This window comes from Lethenteron reissneri, chromosome 7 (genome assembly GCF_015708825.2).
Source record: "Lethenteron reissneri isolate LAM-NWPU_2019-01 chromosome 7, ASM1570882v1, whole genome shotgun sequence".
Taxonomy (NCBI): domain Eukaryota; kingdom Metazoa; phylum Chordata; class Hyperoartia; order Petromyzontiformes; family Petromyzontidae; genus Lethenteron; species Lethenteron reissneri.
This window is the reverse complement of record NC_083785.1, coordinates 5042595-5062502: the sequence shown is the minus strand read 5'-3', so window position 1 is coordinate 5062502 and position 19908 is coordinate 5042595. Positions and strand designations below refer to the sequence as shown.

Sequence of the window (19908 nt, the reverse complement as noted above, 5' to 3'; positions counted from 1 at the left end):
CTGCGATTTAATCAGCGGTGTCATCGCTTAAAATGTGAAAAATGTTGATTTTCCTATTAGCTTTTTGAGTGTTGTTCATTGGGCGTAGGAAGGTCTCTTCCATCTAAAGTTGGTCGCCTGACGAATTGTAACCCTGGCAGGTGCACCGGGTGCACCGGAAGGCCGTTTGTGGCCCCCTGCCATGGTTTAGTGCACATCCGTGTGCTCTTCACGGTGGCTTTCTATGAGCAAAGTGTGAAAGTGCTGTTTCTGAGGTCATTGACTGTAGGATGTGTTTCTCTTTCATTGGCTTTGCAAGCAGGTCTGGATGGCGAATTCAGCCCCCAGCAAAGGGGTTAACGCAGCAGAGATTTTGGTTTCCTTACGGAAACCTCGAATGCATTTGCACTTCCTGCTGCACAGAGCTGTTGTTGCTCTGTGCAGACCCGTGCTGTTCTTGCTGCCCTGCTCCACCGTCGCCACACGCACTCGAGCATTCCTGGCCGCGGAGCGGGAGGGAGGGGGCGGCGGCGGCGGTGGTCGTGACGTGGCTCCGCTCTTTTAATTTTCCGCCGCCATGTGAACTAGGCGAGGCTGGTTGCCCAAGGCCGCGCGCACGGCATGTCGTGCTGCTACTGCTGCTGCCATTGTCGCGTGACCGGAGCAGCCCACTTGCCTGACTAATCTGATGAACAAAAGCTGAGGCTAGGCGGCCCCCGAGGGGAGGGGCACCCGTGCTGGGGTGTGGCTGTGCTTGCGGGATCGGTCATTGCAGGGGACCGGTGGTGTTGGAGCAGTCGCGCAGTTTTCCTGCCGCATCCCTGTCGCTTCACATTACTTCCCCCTTACATTTTTAACCCTGCATTGTTTGACAATGTGAGCCAAATTAACATTAGGATAACCATACATCTAATCTATTTTGATGCAATTTGGTGTTTTTTTATTAATTAATCATTATATGGAAGTTGATTTTTGCCTCGAGGTAAAGTGGCTGCACAAGTGTCGCGGTCCGAGTTCGATTCCCGGCCATGGATAACTTCGGTGGCAAGAGATATATCAATCAATCTTTGGCGCCCCACCTTCAACCTATGCTGACCAGGGTGTTGAAGTATGGTTGGACAATCCCCCATGACTGCCACGATGTTGGGAAGGCCCTCATCCAGCAGTGGATTTATTAAGAACAGTAAGTGAATTTTTTTTTACAGAATATATTAAATTGAAATTTTCAACCAGCTTACGAGAACCCTCTTAGTCTTAGTTAGACGATGGCACGCCATGCGGTCCACTTGCTGACGCGTGGCAAACTTTTAAAAGTTTTGAAAAATCGCGCCGTCACGTTGGCAATGCCTCTGTGAATTGCGACTGGCTCCCGGCGAAAGCACCCCGTGAGCCCGGCACCTCCAAGTCTTGTGGGAAGGGCTCCGTTTTATTGGCCGTAGTGGCCGCCACTTGGTGCCAAGCGTGGCGCACGGAAGCCATCCTCGCGACCTGGCCGCCAGGTGACCGGCGCGTGTGCTTAAGCACGCGCGCTCGAACGCGAGTGCCGGCGGTTGCGCCGACAGGCCGCCGGCCAATGAGGCCGCCGCTACCGCCGAGGCCTGGCCCTGGGCCCATGCTTGGCGGCGGTGCTGCTGCCCTCCCCCCACCCCCCTCGAGCACTTCCGCTTACGTAACTTCGTCCTCCGTGGTCACGCTCTCCGTGCCGGCCCCTCGTCTCGGCCGTCGCCACTGGGGGCCCCCGGGTGAGTGGCGCTTATGGAAGCAAACGCATCTCTCGCACTCGTTACGTCCGCCGTGTTTGTCGCTGCTGCACAGCAGAGTTGGGGAAGGATGCAGCAAGCGTGATGGCAAGAGGCAGTGTGGCTACATCTGCAGCTGCAAGCGTGACCCTGGGAATAGGCATGTCTATCTAACGAGTGCCTGCCAGGATTTGCGTGGACAACTGGAGGCGCTGGCTTTTCTGCACTTTTTTTTATAGTGGGCATGTGTCCAGTGCCCTTTCACAATGCAGTGGTGTATTCCCTGCATGCCCTTCACTTGCCAATGGAGCGGTTTCATTTTGTAATTTGCACCCGAATGTCTGTTGCATCGGTGCGTCTCAACACGCTGTGCGTGGGGCAGCTTGGGTTGTGGAATGTCTGCCTCGTGTCAGGTTGTGCAATGTCTGCCATCCACTTTGCCAGTGGTTTGCATCGTGTCAGGTTGTGCAGGTGAAGCCCCCCAGCTAGGAATGTGCCATTTAGATGGTCGGATTTAGCTTTGCCGCGTTTGTCGTGGCGCTTATTGTTGGCACGGAGCTGGTTCCCGTGTGAGGTACGGAATCCTCGTTGCGTAATCTCAAACTCGTTGGGCCAGAGTGAAGAGTAGCGAGCGTGGCCTGGGTGTGACCGTGCCGGGAATGCCTCCAGTCTTTGTCTGCACAGACCTCTAAGTGACCACGCTGCTGCTGCTGCTGCAGCGCCGCACTGCGCAGGCCTGAGCGTTCTGGGAAAGAAAAAAAAACCTCTCCCCCCTCGGCCACTGTAGATGTTTCCTCGGCTGCGCACATTCCAGCCACACCTGTTGACTGATTGTGTTTTCTTGTTTGACCTTTGCTTGTGGCGTGGAGGATACGTACTTGTGCGAGCTTGGTGTGGGAGCGTTAGGCCAGCCCAGCAGCTTGGGAGTTACGGCGCCTTGCCACGTCAGGAGCTGTAGGGGTGGGGGGGTGGGAGGTCCGGCTCTCTCTCGCGCGTTGTGGGGGTGTATGTGTATAGGTGTGTGTGGGGGTTTCTGGCTAGGTGGGGAGAGCGGGTGTATGCGTGTGGTTGTGTGTGCGACCAAGGCGGCTGGGCGTGGTGCTGGCCACATTACCCTCTCGTGCGCCCTACCGGCCTTCATGGATGCTCGCTTAACAGCACTTGCCCGGACAGCCTGAAAAGACTTTACAGGGGTCTTTGTGTGTGAGTGTGCATAAGGTGAATGGGTCGGTTGGGTGTATGTGTCGAAGGTAGGGTGGGTATGTGTGCATGTGTACATAGGTGGGTATAAGTTGCGTGTTAGGATTCGCCACCTTTTACACTGTAGTTCAAACCCGGACGTATTTCTCGGTCCGCCTAGATCTCTCGCAAAGCCGTGCAGTCTCGTGTAATATACTTCAAGACAACACTGGTACCAGATTTCTGTACAAATAAATTCCTGCCACCCAAACATAGGTAATCTGGACTGACCAGGTCAAACTGGAACAGGTGGCAACACCTTGTGTGTGTGGGGGGGAGGGTGTGTGTAAGGTAGTAGTGAGTGGGGAGTTGTAGTGCAACGGTGGGCACGCTGCACTACGAACCCGGCAATCCGAATTAGATTCCCGCTCAGGCCCAACACGAGTGACGATTATCTGATTCGATACTGGGCCTCCCGTAGGTCGACTTGGCTTCAAATGAGTACCTGTTTCGACGTGTAAAAACATTGCCACTGGAGAGACAAAGGAGGCCGGGCGTGGTGCTGGCCACATTACCCTCTTGTGTGCCGTGCTGGCCTTCATATCGGGGATCTTTGTCTTCGTAAGGTTGATTTGTGGGTGAATGTGTGTGGATGGTGCAGGCTCGCTGTCATGGAAAGCCTTGTCCGAGTAGAGCCTCATCAAAGCTGATTTGCCTTTACATAGCAATGAAAAACAACTTGAGGTGTAAATTTATAGTTGCCAGGGCTTGAAACGTGAAGTTACGCATCACGTGTGGCGATAGCGGATAATGCTATCGGGCTGCTGGCTCTGGGAGGCTGCGAGTCTCAAGGTGGGTGACAGACTCTTGTGAAGCCGAGACGGCCTTTCTTCAGTCAAGACTCGAGCTCCATTTCCCTGCCCACTGGGAACCAGGCAGGCTCGGTGCTGGCACCAGGCCTGGGCCTAGGAACCAATGTTCCCACGGCTGTTCCGCGAGGCCAGAAATGAACCCATCGGGACCCAAACCTTGGCCTTTGGGCGATCGTTTTGACCCTGTACCACACACTTAGGGCTGGGCGACCCCAGATAGAGTTGTGACGTCATGAGGTCAACATAAAAGCGAGGTACACATGTCATGACGCCACCAGCTTAGTTGACTTCTCGGCGGTTGTCGGCATTACAAATTGATTTAAAAAACCCAATACTTTGCATTTAATCTTAAATCAGTCCAGGTTAAACATAAGCCTACATTAGGCCACAATGGACTTTTGGGAGTGTTTTTTCAACTTGGTTAAATACAGGCAAACTCTAAGCCAGTTTTGACATTGTCTCATCAGCAAAGTTAGGCTTACTCAAACCGGATGTTTATAGGCAAGGTGTTGATGAGAAACTAAATGTCGAAACCAGTCCAGAGTTTTCTTGTTTTTAACCAATGCTGCTGAAAACATGTGTAAAAAAAATACTGTTATTTTCTTTGGAGAGACAAATATGGGAAGGCGGATCTTTGCATGTTTTTTTAAACCTACCTTAAACTTTAAAAAATTACTTTTTAAAAACATCCCAACTTTAAACGCTCAGCTGTGGAGGGGAATATCACGGCACATGGTGTGTGCGCGTGTGCACCTGGGCCTTGCAGCTGCCAATCCTGGGCCATTCCTGGGCCACCGTGGCCCGATTCCCAACGGTCATGGAAACGAACTGTGGCGTCGTCGTTGAGCTGGCGAGCGGCGCCACGCCCAAGCACTGTGCCCCTGACGAGGGCGCCATGCGCCACTTACAGTGGAGTCTGCAGGACGCTTTGATATTTGCAGACTCTGCCTTTGTGTGTGGGGCGGTGTAATTTAGGTAAGTCTTAATCCAGCACCAAACGGTGAGCTGATTAAAGGATTAGCGTGTGTTCCGTACACAAGCACAGAGCCCCCCTCCTGTAACTTGATCTCATTCCTGCATTTGTTGGTCAGAAGGCGAGGGCTAGCAAGACCGAAGAAAAGCACAAATGCTTCTACTGAAACTTTCTTGCCAAGCCTCTGCTCAGGTTATCACGGTTTGATGCTGCTGGTGGTGGTATTAGTTGGTGGCGGTGTTTTAAGGAGCGGTATTGTATTGATTAGCGAGCTGCGCTACGAACCCAGCAACCCGCGGTAGATGCAAACTCGCGACCAAGAACAGTTGTAAATATTTGAACCTGTCCTGGGAATTTCCTAAGTCGACTCGGCCTTAAATGAGTACCTGGTGCGGTGTGCAAACATCAGCACTTGAGAGACATTGGTGGTCAGGCTTGGTATTGGCCACTCACCCCCTTGTGTATCGTGGCGGCCTGAGTAGGTGCTCATGAACAGCACTTGGCCCAGCAGGTCTGTTTAGGCTATATGTTTGGTGTTGTTGTGCAGGAACCGCAAGATACAAGTGTGGAACATTCCGCCCCACCTGCAATGGGAGGTGAGTCCTGTGCACTCGCTCATCAAGACCCATCTCTTGCACCCCGCGCTTGATTGCATATGGTAATGAAGTCGAAAGCATTTAAAAATTATGCCTGGCAGGCTGTGCAGGACTGCAGGGCCGTGCTGCCGATTGCCCTTGCGGCATTGGGTCTCGTGTGTATCGACGGGAGCAGTGAGAAGGCAAGGGGAGGGCTGATTCTCGTGGTGGAGCGGCGACCAAGCCCAGCGGTGGCTCCTTCGCCGCTTGTTGCAAAGGCTCGCGGTCAAAATCTGGCAGTACCACCATGGTTAATGCTATGGCACGTGTTAACCGGAACTATTCGCCTTCTGCTTCACAGTTGATGTTAAATGTCCCGTGATGTTGTGGTTTTTCAAATGAAATGCCGAGTCCAGGTGTTAGTGTCACTGGACTCAGTTACAAGGTCAAAAAAGAAACGGCCCGGAACCTACTCCGCTTTACCCTAACTCTTAGCAGGCAGCTGACCCTCTCTGTTCCTCTGCGATGGCCTGTAGAGCTAATGGGTGCACAAACAGTGCGCGTGTGGAGCGTCGGGCCGCTCGGCTGCCCGGCCATCCGGCGGTCGGGGTCGGCACGGTTTAAACGTCGAGATTGCTTTAACAGCCTCAGCCATTGTTGCCCGGCTCTGTGTGTGAGACGTTGCGATCGGTCGCTGTGTCCCGGCAGGTTCTGGATGGCTTGTTGGCCCAGTACGGCACCGTGGAGAGTTGCGATCAAGGTTAGTGCTGCCCACCCATTCCTGCGTGGTCCATCCTCGCACTGAGCAGCATTGCGGCCATCCTTCATGTCATGCGTAATCATGTTTCAGTTATGTACAGTGCCGTCAATCGTGCAAAGTGCATCTTGAAACGCTGCGGGATGTGTAACGTGCGCAGTTTTTGCACCAAGGCGCTGGAAACCACGGACAAGTGGGGGAGTGCAGCCAGAAATTGCACTATACATTTCCCAAGCTCTGTGGTCCTATATTGGGATGTTTGGCCAACTCTGTTAATGAGTGTTTATACATGTGGGAGGAAATCGGAGTACCCGGAAAAAACACACGCGTGCAATGGGGTTAACAATCAACCCCCGTACTTGCAGAATACAGTTGGAAATTAATCCACTTACTGTACTGCCATATTTACTGCAAGCCAGAAAGGAGATGGCGACCTCGATGCGTTTGGGTGCAGAGGTTAACAGATGTTTGTGATTCACCAATCCTCGTTGTGTCCGTTGTCATCGGCCACTATTCATTATCTTGCTGTGATGATTTGTATCGCCACCTTTTAATTGCCGTAGAGTCTCAGTGTGGCTGTGATTGTCGTAGAGTCTCAGTGTGGCTGTGATTGTAACGATAGCTAGGATTGCTCGAGTTGGGAGTATGGTGGCGCGATTGATGAGTGGCAGTGTTTGTCAACATTCCACACCCCCCCAAATGTCCATCCAGTAATGGAGTGGTTGTGGAGAATATGGAGGAGATTCAATTAATGGGCAGTGTGCTCATGGCCAACTCTGGTTTGCCAGCAGAGGGCTCACTTACAATCAGTCTAGCAACATTACCTTTTCATTGGCTGCGTTAGGAATGCTGTGTGAAACTGCCAGGCCTATTGCTCCATTCAAAGTTCGGCTCTTCTCGGCCACAGTTATGCCCTCTTTTCTATACTTGCGAAAAATAGACCCCATTTTGCAGGAATACTTGCACCGGCATGAGACATTTAGGCTGGCCTGTCTATGATCCATCATGGATTTAACCAAAGTGGATCGCATTTTGAAGAGTTTGGAGATCCTTGAAAGATCTGACAACAGTGCCATCATTGGGCTCCTCTGGCAGGTGAGGCCATGTAGCCCACATGTCTAACAACTGCTTGCGTATTTGTGAGTGTAGGTCTGTGTGTGTGTGTGTGTGTGGCAGTTGTTTGTGTGATGACGTGTGCTGTTTGCTGCGATGTGATGGTGATATTGATAGCGATGCTGGTGTCCGTTGCAGTTGCAACGGAGAGTGAGACGGCGGTTGTCAACGTAACGTACGGCACCAAGGAGGAAGCCAAGGAGTGAGTGACACCCGCTGCATCCGCACGCACCGCCCATTTCGCTTTACAACATTAATTTGTTAATGCACGTCGGCGAATATCAACCTTCAAAACATTTCCATACACACCATACGTACACACATCAAAGACAAACATCCCCCGTCTTTAACAGATTGTTGGGGCAAGCGCTGTTAGCTAGCACCTATAATGGCCAGCACGGCACACGAGAGGGGTGGGTGGCCAGCACCACGCCCGGCCTTTTGTCTCCACAGTGGCGATGTTTACACATCGCGGCAGATACTCGTTTTAGGCTGAATCGACCTCTGGGAGACCCAGGACCGGTTCGGATGATCGTCACCCAGTGTTGGCCCTGAGTGGGGATCGAACTCAGGTCGCCGGGTTCATAGTGCAGTGATACGCGCATCCCCATACGTGTGTACACAAACACTCGTGAGCTTTATATCCAGGTAAGAGCCAATTGAGAGAAACACGGCCTTCACAACAGACACCTGGAGATACAAGGATTCACAGTACAGACAATTAGCATGATGTAATACAGTGATCCCTCGTTTATCGCGGTTAATGGGGACCGGAACCCCTCGCGATAGGTGAAAATCCGCGAAGTAGGATTGGCCCCCTAGGAATTTCCGAATATGTGTGTGTGGGTACCAGAATGTTTAAAATATGTATATTTATACTTTATATATATATATTTTACTTAAATCTATTTAATTATAAAACCTTAATATTATACATTCACTCTCTCTCTCTCTCATACGATACGTATTATGGTGTTCTACACTCACCAATGACAGTAGTATCTTGAGACTTGACTCCAGTAATGACGACGACGATGACAATGACGACGATGACAGACCTAAATTTCGATTTAAAGCTTTCGTGACTGCAGGGATTCATCTTCTTGGTTCTTTCGGTAAAGTCACGTAGAAGGGAAGTAATAAAACAATAAAAATAAAACATACCAAAATAAAACAATTCTCACGACGTTTCGGCTACAACGCAAGCAGCCGTCTTCAGGTGAAGAATGAGAGAAGAATGAGAGAGAATGAGAATCAGGTGAAGAATAAGAGAATAAAGTTTAGATGGAAGCATATTATATCATTTTTACGACGTAGAATTGTAATGTATTACTTGCTGTTAGTAACTCAGCTTATTGTAGAGTATAGTAAGTATAGTGATGGTGCTATGCAGTTTATACTTTAGTTTTTATGTAGTTTATACTTTAGTTTTCTACGTGGTTGTTGAGTAACTGCAGCTACATATCATTAACATTCCTTTCCTTTGTTACTGCTACTCCCTGCACCCCCCCTTGGTGCTGCTGATCCTGCATAATGCATGGGCATAATATGACTTTGAAACCCCCCCGCCCACCTCCTACGCATTTGCCATGAATATGCTAAATTCCTCTTCATATGCACATTCTTTTTGTTAAGGCGCTCTTCCACCTCCAACGCAGCTTCCACCTCCAACGCAGCTTATATATAAGCTCCTAGCTTGGTAGTGTCTCATTCTTCACCTGAAGACGGCTGCTTGCGTTGTAGCCGAAACGTCGTGAGAATTGTTTTATTTTGTTATGTTTTATTTTTATTGTTTTATTACTTCCCTTCTACGTGACTTTACCGAAAGAACCAAGAAGATGACAGACCTGTGCAGTTCGATGAATGTGATGATGAATGATGATGATGATGGTGTTACTGCACAGGTATAATGAGGCCTTTAAATCAGTTCGAAAAATCCGCGATGCACTGAGGCCGCGAAACTTGAACCGTCGAAGTGGCGAGGGATTACTGTATGTCATTGTGTGCGTGCCTATGAGGAGTAAAAGTGTGTATTCAGCAGCCTCGGCGCATCATGCACAAACCCCCATCAGCAGTTCCTGAAGAATGGAATTAGATCACCGTCAAAATAAAGTTGAACTAAATGCGATCGACTGACCGGTCCACAGTCGTCAATCTCTGCATCACTGCTGCTGCTGTCAGACGGGTCACTTTCGCTAATTTTATTTTATGGTAACCTAAGATGAGGACCATAATATGCATCTTCAAGCCCTCGTGCACACACAGCCAAATTAAGGTAACAATACGAATTCTAACGAAGGGAATTTTGGAAAACAAACACCTCGTTCAAAAAGAAACCAAAACTTTTAAGGTTACTAATTTCCCACGGATGAAATATTTTTACCCAGGGCTGTGGAAAAGCTGAACGGGCACGAGCTGGACAGCTATGCACTCAAGGTGTCATACATCCCGGATGAGGCCGCCAGCAGCCAGGACCCGGAGCTGTCGCAGAACGGCAGCTCCCAGCAGCGTAAGCGCGTGAGCCGACGCGGGGGCCGCGGGGGCAGCAGCGGGCCCGGCGGCCGCCAGTCCGATCGTCCGGCGGGCGGAGGCGGCGGCCCCGGAGGAGCCACCTACTATGGAACCGGCGGCGGGAGAGGGGGTGGCCCCAGGCGCAGACCCCTGATGGACTCGGAGGGGGCCGGCCGCCAGCCTCCGCACACGCTGCCGCTGAGGATGCTGGTGCCCAGCCAGTACGTGGGCGCCGTCATCGGAAAGGAGGGTGCCACCATCCGCAGCATCACGCAGCAGACCCAGTCCAAGTGAGCCCGCTTTTAACTGTGGTTTTAGCACCGCACATCAGTACCTGCACCAGTTGCTTCTAAAAATTATTTTTTACGATTGATGCACCCACAGTATTAATCAGGGTGGCCTGCTCACTCCGAGTACGGATAGCCGGGGGTTTTGCTGCTCGCCACTCCTGGTCGAGAGCGAGTGTAAGCCGCTCTGGATTTTGTCGGCTTGTATGTATGTTGAACTTCGCACCGTACGTAGTGAACTGTGCTAATCGGAGGTGCTTGCATTTTCCTGTGTGTGCATGCGGTACCTGCAGGGTGGACGTGCATCGCAAGGAAATGCTGGGCTCGGCCGAGAAGCCCGTGACGATCCAGGCGAGCCCTGACGGCCGCTCGGCCGCTTGTCGCTTGATCCTCGAGCTGCTCCAGAAGGAGGCACACGACACCGGAGAGTGAGTGACGAGTCACGGCCGCCGCCGGGGGTCTTCTGGTTGGCACGCACTCAGGGGAATTAAAATTGAAGCAGTCGATGCGGGAAGCGCGTTACTGATCGGCGGCGCGTTGACTCTGCGTGCGTGTGTGTTTCTGCGTGCGTGTGTGTTTCTGCGTGCGTGTGTGTTTCTGCTGTATCCGCTGCTGTGCCACGCTGCAGTGTCGAGGATATCCCACTCAAGATCCTGGCTCACAACAACTTTGTGGGGCGTCTCATCGGCAAGGAGGGCAAGAACCTGAAGAAAGTGGAGCAGGACACGGGCACCAAGATCACCATTTCCCCGTATGCCACCACACCTCCCACCGGCCCCCAAACCTCGCGATTTTATCTCATAATAGCAGTGCCGTTTAACTTTGTTCACGCTGCTAACAAAGACAAAGATCACTCGGGTAGCCTCGACAGACTGTTGGGGCAAGTGCTTTAACGAGTAGCACCTATGAATGCCGACACATCACACGGGCAGGGATAGTTGGCGTGGGTGTGGGCGAGCGTAAAGGAGGACAGCTATCTCCTCTGTTGATAGGATACGCAAATGTGGGGATCTGCCTTCACTCATTTGACGGGAGGATGTAGGCGAAGCTGTTTGTTTTGTCGGTAGATACACGTTAATGATGTAGTTCCATTACGGTCGCAATGTGTAATTGGTCAGTTGGCCCAACCATAGATTGAGCCGTGCGCAATCCAAATGTTGGAGAGTTCAGGGCTGCTAGAATGAGTCTACTTTGTGGGGAAGTCGTCCTATCGAGAGACTTTGCCTCCTCCATAGGAATGTGGACTTCCCACCGCGAGCTCAGGAATGTCAAGAGCAGAGGAGCACCACCTGACTGCTCGTTTGAGCAGCAAATTTACGTCATCAAAACCGCGCACCTCACCGTAATTGGTAGATTGTATCTGAATTACGTTCCCGGCATTGACACGTGTGATCTGACCGTGTTGGCTGTGTGGGCGCTGCTGGCCACAGGCTGCAGGATGTGACCATGTACAACCCGGAGCGTACCATCACCGTGCGAGGCAGCGTGGAAGCCTGCGGCCGTGCCGAGGAGGAGATCATGCGGCGACTGCAGGAGGCGCACGAGACCGACTACAGCTCCATGAACGTGAGAGCGCCGCCCCCGCACGTCCGACCAGCCGGCGCCATGCACTCGCGCGCACACCCCCGACTTGCTGGCTCCTAGGCGTGAAACGAGTCGTAATTATTACTTCCAAGAATCTTATTGTTTACCAATTTACAATGAAGGAAGAAAGCAGAAATGCATGAGCTCTGTCCGCCTTTCTGGGGGATGATGGTAACTGTCCTAAACATCATGCAACATTCACGAAATTGAATATAAAGTTGTGTTGCTATTAGAGACTTTCCATAGAAAACAATGAACCCCATTCTGAGATTGAAAAAAAACTTGACGATAAATAAAACCAACGTGGAATGGGATAAGCCTTTACGGCCAAGGTGGTGACGTCCCCTGACACCTCCCCGAGTCACGATTGCGAGACCTCATCTCGCAACGCGTGATGTAATTGAATCACGCGCCGTGTGCGTCTTGCTCATCCTTTGAGTTGCCACCGAGCAGAAAACGATTTGCTCCCTCGGAACTTCCTGTCTGGGACCGCCGCTGCTGATCAGCTGGCAGTGCGAGCGCAGAGTCTTTTCGTCTCTCTTGCCGTGGTGTGGTTTCTGTGGCCCTGCGTGCTTTGAGCACCCAGTGTTTGTTGATGATGCTCCACCCGTGTTGTCGGGGCTGTGTTCTGCAGCAGCAGGCCAACATGCTGCCCGGACTGAACCTGAACGCCGTGGGGCTGTTCCCGCCGGGGATGCCCGGTGCGACGTCCTCCCTGGGGGCCTACGGCACCTCCTCGGCCTACATGCCCCTGCTGGTGAGCCGACATCTCTCTCGTGGCAGTAGCAGCAGCCTCACGTGCGCGCCGTCTTTGATACAGGCCAAGGGATCTCGGTACGAGGTCATTGCTGTGCTTCAATACACAAATGATACCCTTCCTTTCCATATCTGTCTCTCCATATAAAAAGTTAAAGTGTTTTTTTAACACATCCCATAAGCCATACATGGCCTTCTCCGGTACATGATTTGATTTAACAGCATAGGTTCAAAACCCAGACACTCTGGACTGGTTTCGACTGTCATTTTCTCATCAGCAGTCCGGCTCACTTGAACCAATGCTGGCAAACTATTAGATGTTTAATTCAAATCTGTAAATTACAAATAAATTCATCACAACAGAACAATAATGCAGGCCGGAAGCAAGTGGATTTATCAACACATTGTTGTGCGTTGCGCATGCAGAAGTTCTCCGACCATCAGCTCATAAGAACTTTGTGGCCATTTCCTCGTTCAGAACGCCAACTCGAAGAGTTGAGAAAATGTGGTCTTCCTAAAGAGCAGCAATGCAACGGTCACGACTGGAACTAGTTTCAACCTCATTATAACTCATCAGTACAGTGCAGTCATCGATGTTGTCTGATAGGATGTGTAAAAAACTACTTAAATTTGTGTATGTGTACGAACAGATATTGAAAGAGAGGCGTGGCATCTGCTTATTTACATTCGTACTGGCATTCTTCACAACGACACGAATACTTTGTGTTGTGTAGTCGAGAGATGGTTGTGGACAACAGCAATGCGATTACGTGAACGCCACAAACCGTGCAACAGTGGGTTGCAGTTTCTAATGTAGAAATGTCATCAACAGCTTCACACAGATCTTGGCCAATTATATTTAGCGGCACTTTCCATATCAGAGGAAGCTTGAGTTCCAGGAGCAAACTCATACATAGGAGGGGATATCCGCACAGATGGGTTCACAAACACACTTCCCGTGCTACCAGCTGCTGGCCACCTCGCAGTCCAGGGAGTTTGGATGTTTTACAATTCCCTACAAGGAGCTGACAACATCCGCAACAAAGTGCTGGATTACAGGCATGCACCTCCACCAAGTCCATTTATGGGGCCCTGCAAGTACGCTGCCCTCCAGTGGACAGACGTGTAACACAGGCAGTTGCGGCCAGACGTGCAGCGCGGTGGGAACCCGTGTCCTGGGCTGGGCAAGCTCACGAGGCCCTTGACAGCCAAAGCGACATTGTGGTGCAGGCCTGGGCCTTTAATGGCCGGTACAGAGCACTTCCTGCTTGTACATTAGCCTCATGTGTTTGGGGTTCTTGTTTCAGCAGAAACGGCAACATTCATTCACAGGGATGCACGGAGAGACAGAAAGAAAACACGTGGATTAGAGAATGTATGAAAGGTTAAAGACATAATCTGAGTGTTAGGGAGAAGTAAACAAATGATCTTCTTGGTTCTTTCGGTAAAGTCACGTAGAAGGGAAGTAATAAAATAATAAAAATAAAACATAATAAAATAAAATAATTTGGCTACAACGCAAGCAGCCGTCTGAAGACGGATGCTTGCGTTGTAGCCGAAACGTCGTGAGAATTATTTTATTTTATTATGTTTTATTTTTATTATTTTATTACTTCCCTTCTACGTGACTTTACCGAAAGAACCAAGAAGATTAATCCCTGCAGTCACGAAAGCTTTAAATCGAAATTTAAACAAATGATTTGGTGATGCTGAATTGGCAGTGGTGCAGAAGTACAAATAACACAAACTTAACACGCTTGCCAATTACATCGTGGCCCTGAAAGGAAATGGACATGCGAGGTGACATTTTAACAAATGTTTTTTCGGTTTTTGGTAAGATAAAAAGAGAAGGTGGGCTTGGGCAGAACACGCCACTAAAAGGGATGATGACAGATGGCCAAGAATATAATAGTGGGGTGGCAACCAAGGGTTGGCAATGCATCCGAGCGGACATCAACCAAGGAGATGGATCCATGAAATCGACTTGTGTGCAGGTGCTGATTGGATTTTTACATGGCAGGATTGTGCAAGTTGGCGACAACTTTGGACTGCTGCTGCGACTGCTGCAGCGTGGCTTTCTGCACTGCATGCCTTCTCTGTCCGTGTGTCTCACTCGGGTGTTGTGTCTGTTCACGGTCCTGTGTCTGTCCCTGTCGGCCTCGCCTCCTCTACGCCCAGGGCCCCTCTCCGTACGCCCACCCAGGCGCCCCCCACGGCATGTCCTCTCAGCCCTCTGTGAGTCCTCGATCCTGCCGCGTTCACTAGGGCGCCGCCGCATTTTCTCAGTTTATTTTTAGATTTTGCTAATCAACGCACACCGACAGCCAATCAAAACTGAGGCATATTGAGAGATTTAACAACAAGGGGTTATGGACAAAGGGAGATAATGGCAGCACTCCTGGATCTCTTGAGCCCCCAGAAATGATTATCAGGAAGGCAGAAAGCCACCCCTACATGACAACGAGTTACTGATTTAAAATCCGGTTCTTGTCTGTTTCTGCCTCCTCAACGATTCTGGCCTTTCCTGCACTTTGATCCATTTCTCCACTATGTCGATGCTGCACTCTTCCGTGCAAAATGAATCTGCTCCTTACCTAAAGGGTTCTTCTCAACTTCCCAAAGCATCAGCTTGTCCTGCATCTTCACCACAACAATCCCTCCTGCTTCTTCGCGCTCCTCGACTGTTCCAACGCTGACGCGCCGTTACCCACCGTGCCGCGTGCGCGATGACCCCTAACCCCCCTGTACCTGTACCGCCCGCTTCCCCGCTCTGATCCCTGACATTGCCGGCCACCGCACAGTCCAGCGAGCAGGAGACGGTGTACCTGTTTGTGCCGACGCAGTCCGTGGGCGCCATCATTGGCCGCAAGGGACAGAACATTCAGCAGATCTCGCGCTATGCCAGCGCCTCCATCCGGGTGAGTTGCCTTAAACTGGGCACTAGCTAGGTCACCTGTCACTAAACTCACCTGGGAAACTCGGACATTCGCTTCCACTGTCGTGCAGTATGGAGCCGGTTTACGTCACCCTTTCACAGGTGGTCCTGTCTGTTCTCAGAATCCAGAGGGGACCCATAGAGATTGCTGCCTCCTGTGGCTGCTCGCAATATTATTTTACGCGTGCAAATCTAGGCATTGTTTGCAGCTGCGTGCACATCACTATGGTGTCTGCTGCTGCCATCTAGTGGCAACATCTGGAAAATTTTAATATTGCGTATAAGGAAAAGAATCAGAATATTTGTACTGGAGGAATCCGATGAGCAATAAAGCTTCTTTTCACAGATGTCCAGTATATAGCCAGGGTCAAGCTGCCCCCCGTTCAGAATGTTTTTCCCAAAATAAAATTAACCAAGTTGACAGAATACACATTAGAAAATGACTGCCTGCAGGTGACGTGCAGTTTAAACAGACCCATGGCTGTAATAGTGTAAATGCCGGTAGAGTAATGCATTCTGATCCGGCTGGGCCACTCACGACTAATAACGGTGGCAAATATCTGAACCGGTCCTTGAGTCTCACATGAGTACCTGATGCCTTGTGTTAACAAACGCAGTCGGCAAACAAAGTTTGTGTGCCATGCCGGCCTTTATAGGTGTCCACAATTAGTACTTGCCGTGAGTTTGTTACAGGCTATACAGGGGATCTTTGTCAGCCACGTGAAGATGTTGGAGCATGTCTCACAGACTCAGGAAGTATGGTCACTTCCGACTGCGGCAGTAATGGGACTGCGTGAGCCGGGGACTAACTTTCTAACCGTGCACCCTCTTCAGATCTCGCAGGCTGAGGGCCCCGATGTGAAGGAGAGGATGGTGACCATCGTGGGCCACGCCGAGGCTCAGTTCAAGGTCAGTGCTGACTGCTCGCTCGTTCTCCATGTGACCGGGATGTTAACTCAACACGGGGGAGAAATACTCGTGTAGACAGGGGAAAGGAAATGGCGCAGCCCTGCAGGTGCTCGCTCTGGCGGAGCAGGCTCCCACTAGGATGGAGCTCTGTGAAGAAAGGGCCTCTACAAAATGTATTTGTTCTGCTCTTTCACACTGGCCACACGTCTTCTTGAAAAATACCCTCTTTAAAAAGGATAAACGAAGCAACATATCAGTTGAGTGCTATATTATTCCTCCAGTCTCATTACACAGGTTACATTTTGGCTGTTTTTATTTAAATTTGTTCCTCCATCCGGTACGGATTTTGCGCAAAGTAATAGAATAGACATTGTGTGTCATGCCACCGGTCCTTGAATCTCCATCCCTACCACTACCATCTCTGTCGCTCTGTACGAACCGTCTCTTCCACGACATTCAATCACTTGTTGAGAAGACAGCAAAGGGGCGGTGGGGGCTTGGCGGGAGGAGGAGTGTCGCTATAAATCAGTGGGGTATCTATAAATGGATCTCCCTTTTGAAGTTTGTTTTGTTTGACCAGGGTTGGAACTCAGGAGACTGGGATAAGAGTCTCATTTGCAAGAGTGACCCGGGTCACCAAGGTGACAGAAGCAATAGCATAAAAACTAGAGGCCGACCGAGATATTCGGATTCGGTTTCGGCTGCCGAAAGTTGGCAAATGGCCTCTTTCGGCATAGTTTGGGTTTCAGCCGAAAGTAAAATTTTAACTTTCGGTTTCGGCCGAAACTGATATTGACTTTCGGTCGTCATTCGTCAACCAAAGATCTATTTTTAGAATATAACGCTAGTGCTACGTCTATCACTCTGCCTATCGGCCGGTCAGTTGGCGCTAGGCAATCCTATGCGATAGGCTGCAAACACACACACGTCAGCAGCAGCAGCTTGGGAGCGAGGTTACGACCGGTCAACAGACGGCAGCCTGTCTGGCTGAATGCGGAAAAACTGTTGTTTCTTAACTACAACGTTCGTTTGTTTGGATATAATTACCAAGTAAGTAACACCTCAAGATTTGATATTTAGCGACTCTTTCTGCAGGCTCTGAATTATTAGTTCTAGATTTCTTTTTAATTAAAGTAGCATTGCATCATGACATATTTCATAAATCTTGTGTTTGGTAACTTCGGTAATATACCTTCTGTTTAGGTCTCGGTCGAAAGTGAAGTTAAACTTTCGGTTTCGGCCGAAAGTCAATGTTTAACTTTTGGTCTGGTTTTGGTTTTGGCCGAAACCAGAAATTCTGTTTCAGTCGGCCTCTAATAAAAACCAAGTACAGCATTAAAGAAAATAGAAATCGAATCACAAATAACTGAGGTGAAATAAAATTAGCGTGCATACATAATTCTGTGTTAGATGAAATAACTATCCTGTTTCAAAAGCTTGCTTGAACAAATTACTTCTAAAACTATCGTAAATTTAAGTGACGGAGACATCAACGTGGATTCATGGTGATTATTTCTCCCAGATTTGACACCGGTACGTGTGTCTAATCCTGTACCATGCGGGGGCCGCACATACGTCCCTTGTGTGAATGCACGAGCGATATTGTTTGCAATAATCATGCAGTTCCTGCGAGCAAATTGAATTGTACTTAAGCTCTTAATCCTTTGTGTTTGCACACCTATGTCCTTCTGCCTAAACAACCCACACGGACCGGCGTGGTAAAGTATGGTCAAATAACCCCCACGACCCCCGCGTCGCGAAGAGGCCCCCGGCAGTGGATCGATGAAAGGGCTGTGTGCGTACGCGTGAGGCGGGGGGGGGGGTGCTGCCCGTAGCGAAGGCGGCGTGCGAGTCCCGCGGTAATGCTCGACCCGCCGTGTCGGTGGCGCGGGTGACCAGGCCCAGGGCCGGATCTACAGCAAGCTGAAGGAGGAGAACTTCTTCAACCCTCGCGAGGACGTCAAGCTGGAGGTGCACATCAAGGTGCCGTCCGCTGCCGCCGGACGGGTCATCGGCAAGGGTGGCAAAACGGTAAGGCTGCGTGGCACCGGTCGGCCTCTACGCGGCACGCGCACCTACGCCGAGCGGCGGCCCTAGGCGCTATGACGCGCTCGGCAATTGTTGCCGGCGACGCTGTTTAAAATTATGGCAGGTTGGTACGGTGATGGCATCGAGTGATGGACCTGTCTCCCCAATCGACAATATTGGGTTGCAAAGTGTGTTTGATGAGCAATGTTCTACAGCTCGGTTCTACAGTGAGATCAATGTGAGAAAGGAGAGACGGGTCACACAGATTAGTGGTCACGGGCATTGCCACCCCAGTAGAAAATGTGAAATGGAGTAGCACGCCGTGATTGTGCGCGAGTGCACAGTGGGAGTGGAGCTGACATGGCAACTGCGTGTTTGCCCCCCCCGCCTCCTGCTTGTCCTGCTTGCAGGTGTCGCAGCTGCAGAACCTCTCATGCGCTCAGGTGGTGGTGCCACGCGACCAGACCCCCGACGAAGATGACCAGGTCATCGTCAAGATTATTGGACACTTCTTCGCCAGCCAGGTGTGTGGGATGCTCTTCTGTGTGAAAGCGCGCATGGGGCGTGTGCTCGGGACGAGTTTCAGATGGATTCATATTTGTATTTTGTATTATGCTTTGGTTTATCATATTTTGGTTGATCATTTTTTAATAAGGTTCATTGTTTAAGATTTTGTATCATTGTTTAATTATTTTATTAAGTATTAATCACTGATTATACATTATTATAATTTTGAACGTAAACATTTAATGTTTTAATAAATTAAGCAAAAGTGAAGTTGCATGTTGTCGCAATCACTTCAAACGATTGCAATTTTAGTGGAAATATCTATTTTCATATTAATACGATTATTTTTTCCAAATAATCACATTTTTGGTATTTAGCCCTCGATTATCAGATTTTGCAGGTTAATCAAAACATTGTGAATACATGTCCACATTCCTGGGGACGCCATGGTGGCGAGATGTACACAGGAGGTTGTGGGTTCGATCCCGACCCTCACGATGCCTGCATACGTTGAGTTTGCGTGTTCTCTCCCCCCGATGGCGGCCTTGTGGATTTGTATCCAGGTCCTCCGGTTTTTCCCACCACATTTAGAAACATGCATTTAGATTATAAATACCCACGTCATGATATAATCCACTTCGATGAGTTATCACTTTTTGCCAGGTCACGCACAGTGGGCTTTACCTGCTAAATAAAACAGGACCCTGCGGGGTGGGCTGGTAGGAACGAATAACCAAAGAATATAAACATAATGTATTATTACACTTGTTTAGCCAGGAAAGCCCCACTGAGTCTAAAGGTTTTTCTAGGGTCCTGCCAAGTGTTTGTAGTAGGGGGCGATGTTGCTACACCTAATCGGACGATACGAAGGGAGAGTTTGAGGCCTAGTTCTAGGCTTTAGGCCTAGCTCTAGGCTTTAGGCCTAGCTGTAGGCTTTAGGCCGCTGTGAGTTAATTTTTTATTTAAATGTTTTAATTATTTATGTAAAAGCTTTAAATGTAAATGTTTCTATTTAAAAACATCAGAGAATGTAACATTGTTAAACATTAACTCCCTTGCACACACGCGGGGGTACGATACGAAGGGAGAGTTTGAGGCGTAGTTCGAGGCTTTAGGCCTAGCTGTAGGCTTTCGGCCGCTGTGAGTTAAATTTTAATTTAAAAGTTTTAATTAAAAGCTACCTCAGGGAATTATAAGGGAATGT

General features: G+C 49.9%; 1 protein-coding gene across 4 annotated transcripts in view; it reads left to right on the top strand.

Moving 5' to 3' along the window:
- Positions 1–19908, top strand: part of LOC133356249 (insulin-like growth factor 2 mRNA-binding protein 3) — a 30995-nt gene that overhangs the window by 4096 nt on the left and 6991 nt on the right. The window contains exons 3-15 of one of the 4 annotated variants that reach the window (XM_061573652.1): positions 5290–5338; positions 6026–6077; positions 7326–7389; positions 9575–9988; positions 10279–10413; positions 10614–10736; positions 11416–11551; positions 12207–12326; positions 14504–14560; positions 15127–15243; positions 16095–16169; positions 18069–18200; positions 18608–18721. In XM_061573652.1, coding sequence (XP_061429636.1) covers positions 5290–5338; positions 6026–6077; positions 7326–7389; positions 9575–9988; positions 10279–10413; positions 10614–10736; positions 11416–11551; positions 12207–12326; positions 14504–14560; positions 15127–15243; positions 16095–16169; positions 18069–18200; positions 18608–18721 — 1588 coding nt within the window. Of the gene's footprint in view, positions 1–5289; positions 5339–6025; positions 6078–7325; positions 7390–9574; positions 9989–10278; positions 10414–10613; positions 10737–11415; positions 11552–12203; positions 12327–14503; positions 14561–15126; positions 15244–16094; positions 16170–18068; positions 18201–18607; positions 18722–19908 lie in introns of all 4 variants that reach the window. The other 3 variants (XM_061573644.1, XM_061573670.1, XM_061573661.1) reach the window with 3 other exon arrangements.